The 5,091-nt window shown below is 40.3% G+C and overlaps 1 protein-coding gene across 2 annotated transcripts in view; it reads left to right on the plus strand.

Moving 5' to 3' along the window:
- Positions 1-2,495, plus strand: part of SEMA4D (semaphorin 4D) — a 124,557-nt gene extending 122,062 nt beyond the window's left edge. For both annotated transcript variants that reach the window (XM_044446590.1, XM_044446591.1), the window contains 3 exons: positions 383-586; positions 1,225-1,322; positions 2,361-2,495. In XM_044446590.1, the coding sequence (XP_044302525.1) occupies positions 383-586; positions 1,225-1,322; positions 2,361-2,390 (332 nt within the window). In that variant the 3' untranslated portion in view covers positions 2,391-2,495. The remainder of the gene's footprint in view (positions 1-382; positions 587-1,224; positions 1,323-2,360) is intronic.
- The last annotated feature ends 2,596 nt before the right edge of the window (positions 2,496-5,091 follow it).

The raw sequence follows: 5,091 nt of genomic DNA on the forward strand, positions 1-5,091 counted from the left end.
AAGCCTGCCTCACAGGGTGGGTGGAAGGGGGAGGAGGGAGGGAGGGAGGGTGGGAGGGAGGGAGGGAGGGAGGGAGAAAGGGTTTATAAACTCAATTGAAAGCTTCAAACAAAAAGGTAAAAGATGAAAAAGGAATAGGAGTTTGGAGGAAAAAGGCTTTGCATCCTTTTCATTTGGTTTTGATGTTAAGGTACTGAAAAGATGAATATTAAGGGCTTTGTTCCTAGAATTAAAACAGGACTCTTTCTGTGCAAAATTCAACATCCTGACCAGGTCTGGAGAACTGAACAACTCTTTCAGTCTTGTTGCACTTTAAAAGGACTATGCAGTATGTATCTGTGTAATCTGTCATAGTTAATTAAGCGAGTACATTTTCTTGCAGGGCCCAAAGACATACATTTTGCCTGGGAGAAAAATGGGCAGAAAGTGGAGGCATGTGTGAATCAGCAGACACATGACCTGGCTGATGGGCAAGTCTATCTTCTAAGCTGGATGAAAGATGCTTTAGACCAAAATTCAGAATACAGCTGCCAAGTGATCTCAAAAGCTGGAAACAAAACACTGACATCATATATCACTGTTGAAGGTAAAGGTGAATGCTGTGAACACCCATTTTGTTATCATTTAGACAGACAAAACTTCAGAACATGTGCCACCTAAAATGCTGATCCAAATAGGCACAAACAAGAATCCAGCATGGATTTATGTTTACTAGCTTATTTATTACAAGTTAATAGGAATATACTAATTAGAGGTATAAAAAGCCAACTAATCTGGACACATATTCACAACCACATAAATTATCAATTATGCTCCAGGAAGGCTCATGGGTGCTCAGCTGAGAAAAAAACTTGTCTGCCAGTAGACAGTTCAATACAGGCAAAACCTGGACCTATGCAAGCGTGGGCTCTGAAGCTTCAAGTTGTGAGCAGCTGAGTGGTGTCACTGGGAGTCCTCCTGTACAATCCTCCAGGTCTTGCTTCTGGGAACTCCCATTCATCTTCATAAGGTTACAGACAGCAGAAGAGCAAACTGCATCTTTGGCAGATCTAATTCCTGAAAAATTCAGCATGTTGAGTACATGTTGTCCTACATTTGGTATTGGGAAGGGGCAGCTCTTCAGAAGGGAGCCAATTATGACATTGAAAAATGCTTTCAAATCATCATCCAGTGTTCAAATACTTACATGTTGAATTGAACAGTTTTCTCTGTTGCTGTTTTCAGGGAGCAGCTATCAAGATACATGGTCAAAAGAACTTGCTAGCTGGAGAAGCATTATCAGTGAACATGACAAAATGATGGAAAGGTGGAAAAAAACATGGGTAGGTGTTGGGACAGGGATGCATGGAGCCATTAGGAAAGGAATGGGGAATGTGTTGCTGGACTAGAACCCCCATCATCTTTCCGCACTGGCTATGTTAGCCAGGGCTGAATTGGAGCCCAATAGCATCCCAAGAGCCATGTCTCCTCCACACCCACGTTGTTGCTTTCTTTGGCCAGTTTTCTGGACAAAAGTTGGTTCATGTGAAATCAACCCTTGGCATTTTAGTTGCCTTGGCAACATTTTACAAAGTGTATGGCCCGTTGTTTGTTTGAAGCTTAAGTGGTATTTTCCTCTCCCCCGTTCCCACTTTTACTTACAGCTGCGTTCAGCTGTTTATCACATATCCGAGATATTCCAATTCCAAAATCTGATGGACTGTTGTTTACACCCCAATGGATACAGACCAATCAGCCACATATACTTTTGTTTATACACCACTCCTTCCTAATTATACAGTTTTGCTTTTCAAGCTCTTTGTCAAAAAACAGCAAATGCACTCCAAGTAGCCCTAAGAAAAGGCAGCGTCCTGCAGTAACTGTTCCACAGGTTTAGGGGAAAATGGGACATAGTTTTATTAGTCTATGGCATAGAGTCTTATTCTAACATCTCAGAGTGCACTGCACCTCACTCTACCTGCTTATGCATAGTGGGACAATTTTTTTCTTCAAATTTAGAGGATTCACTCTTTCTCATGAAATTTAAAAAAGGAAATTTAAAAGTGTTTAAAAACTTTCTGAAAAGTGCATTGTAAAACTGCTTTGCATATGACAGCAAGGAAAAATATGTCCAACTCAACCTTGTCTTTTCTGGAGAAACTGTAATAGAAATGCTGTCAGTTTTCATCAGTTACACTGAATTGGAATTCATTTGGAAAAATTGCTGCTACTTAATGTTGACAGTGCAGTTCAAGTCAAGGATAAACTCATGGTTATTTATAGGAAGTGAGATTTGTAGCAGGTAAGTTCATGAAGTCAACTTAATGTAGCGTATTAGCACAGCAGAATTAAAGCACATTTTCTGCTTCATCTTTTTCCAGGAGACTTGCAACAAGAAGGGCATAGTCTGAGTAGTAGGAAGCAGTGCTTGAGAAGGACTGGGAATTCTTTGACATCTTAATCATCACCTGTAAGAGACTTGTATGCAGCCATCATTCTGAGCACTCAGCTCAGAAGTTTCTGGTGAGACTGGCAGTTGAACACATTCCCCTCGCCGTTCTGATAAGACTCTAGCCGCCACTTTTCCAACTGGCTTGAAGGATGTACAAATGTGTTGCCATTGGACGTGCCTCAGTTTTCACCATCACAAGGAAAACAATTGCATTGCTAATGCACCAGATGTGCTTCAAGGCTGTGACCACTGACTTCAACCTCACACGTTCAAGAAACAAGCTGAGGAGTGCTGGACCTGTTATATCAGTTCATGGAACTGAGCCTCTGGGCTTCTTAAAATATTATACAGAATGTCTACTTCTCAGTTAGTGGTAGAAGCCTTCAACTCAAGCCCTCTTTGAGTTTGTACAGCACTCCTTGAAGCAAAGGCCTTTACACAAAGTATTTTCCTAAGCTTATTATGACCACAGCACAGACATTCAAAGATGGAAAGTGGCTGGCCCGCTAACTTCTTTTTGCAAGAAGAGTTCTGTATAAAATATATACAGACATGCAAACGAGCATATAATTCTTCAACTAATACAAATTTTATGTGTCAAAACATTTTTGAAGGTGTTATTTTAAATGTAAAGAGGCAGTGAGACTACGGAAGTTGCACAAATTCTCATTTTTCCTTTGCTAAATTGTTCTACCCAGTTTTCACTTTGGACTACTTTTTTAGTCCACACAAATATGCATTTTTACCACATACATACATTTTTTGCACTTTCCAAAATGTACGTATTTCAGGTATGAAATTTCAAGCATACACATTTTGTATCCTTTTTACTGAACTACAGTGCAAGTTGAGTATCATCTAACTGCATTCCAGTTCAGGTTCAAGCAGTGTCCTTTGCACCAGTCCTGCTAACCAGCTTCTGTATGCAAAGATGCAGTTGCACATTTCTTTCAAGAGCGTCCCATCCCTGCCAAAATAAGGGAAAATATTACATGTAACAGGTAGGGGTCCATGCGCTGCTTTATTGGTTTCGAGGCAAATCACTAAATGAATTCATGAACAAATTTCAGAAGTGAGTTTTTTGCTTTCCCATGTGATTACGATGATTTGATATTTCGCTGCCTTAATTCAAGGGAAATGGGGTCAGAAGCCACACAATTGTTATAGAACAGATGGCAGGCACACGACTCTCCCAGTGCTGTTTACTCTCAGCTCCTGCTGTAAAATGCTTCCAGGAATAATCATTTAGTGTGATGAGTATCATGAACTACCTGGAGAGCTCTGCCTATTGAGCAGCGTAAAAATGTAAAGTTAGCCAGACACACATGCCAGGACTGCACAATTCCCAGTGTGAGCTTCTGTGTTTCTTGTTTTCTCCTGTTAGAAATGATTGGCTGGGCATGTTGCTAGTGCAATAACAGGAACCACTTGATCACTCGCAGCTCCCCACTTCAAGGCTTATCCTATTAGACAAATGTTGCTTCCAATAGGATGAAACTGGGCTAGGGACAATTTTCCTTGTTACAAGAAAAAACTGCCCATGCTATTGCTGCTCACAAAGTCAATACCAACTAGAGTTCTAGGACCAGTGCTATTGTGTTACCTGCCACTATTAACCTTAATAAATTTCTGGAAAATTAAGACTAAGCATTTTGTATAGAATTGTCACATTAGGGGCACAGACTATTAAACAGCTGACACAATTTATTGTACCAGCATTTATTGAGCAACTGCATGTGCTTCTAAATTTCATAAAGGGCAAAGGAAGAGGGGGGCACTACAGCTAAATGCCATACCAGCAGCCTGAAAAGTATTATCACTGCATAGTGTAACTTTATAGCACTGCAATATGTTTCTTGGATGGAAGTCAAATGAATATTCATTCATTCTTATGTTAAAGAAAGAAACACCAAGTGAGCAAAAGGCCAAGCAACGGACCTGTTAAGTTCATGGCAATGGGAAATACTCCAGTGGAATGGTTGGAATGCTAGGTAAATATGAAAAGTTTCAGTCCTTATTAAAACAAGATGCAATGAAAGCAAAAGTACTTTTCTTTTTCTCTATAGTTAAAGGCCTGTAGCAGTACCAACAAAGCAGCTTCTAGTACTTCAGTGCAAAAACATGTTTTTTTTTAGAAACAGATTTTTGTTTCTTTTCCCTGAGCTATCAAATAATCCAAACTCAGTGAAGAAATAGGACGCTTTGGAAAAGTATAGTACAAAATGGCCAACAAGTAACTGACAGCAATCATCTAAGTCTCCCTGGCAAGGAGATGAACAAAACACATTTTGCAGTTGGGTGCCAAACTCCTACCCAGCAGTTGGTGCTCCTGGCTGAAATTAGACCTCCAGCGATGACAAAAGACTGATAGCTTAGACCAATTTTCACTCCCCACCACCATTCTAAGTTCACTTGGGGTCAGAAATGCTGTTATGCCAAAGTGGAACCTATTAATGTTCAGCGGTACAGGGACCTTCCATACTTCTTGTTTTAAATGGTGTCTTTCACAATGTTATGCGAATGCTCTTATGAAATGGACCCACACATTATCTCAATTCCTTTTGTGTTGCTGGACTTTTTCTGCAAGAGGAGACTTCTGCTGCAGAAATTACTTTGAACCTCTCTCTCTCTCTCTCTCTCTCTCTCTCTCTCTCTCTCTC

The sequence above is a fragment of the Varanus komodoensis genome, unplaced genomic scaffold (assembly GCF_004798865.1).
Source record: "Varanus komodoensis strain SLA01 unplaced genomic scaffold, ASM479886v1 scaffold5, whole genome shotgun sequence".
Classification (NCBI taxonomy): Eukaryota; Metazoa; Chordata; class Lepidosauria; order Squamata; family Varanidae; genus Varanus; species Varanus komodoensis.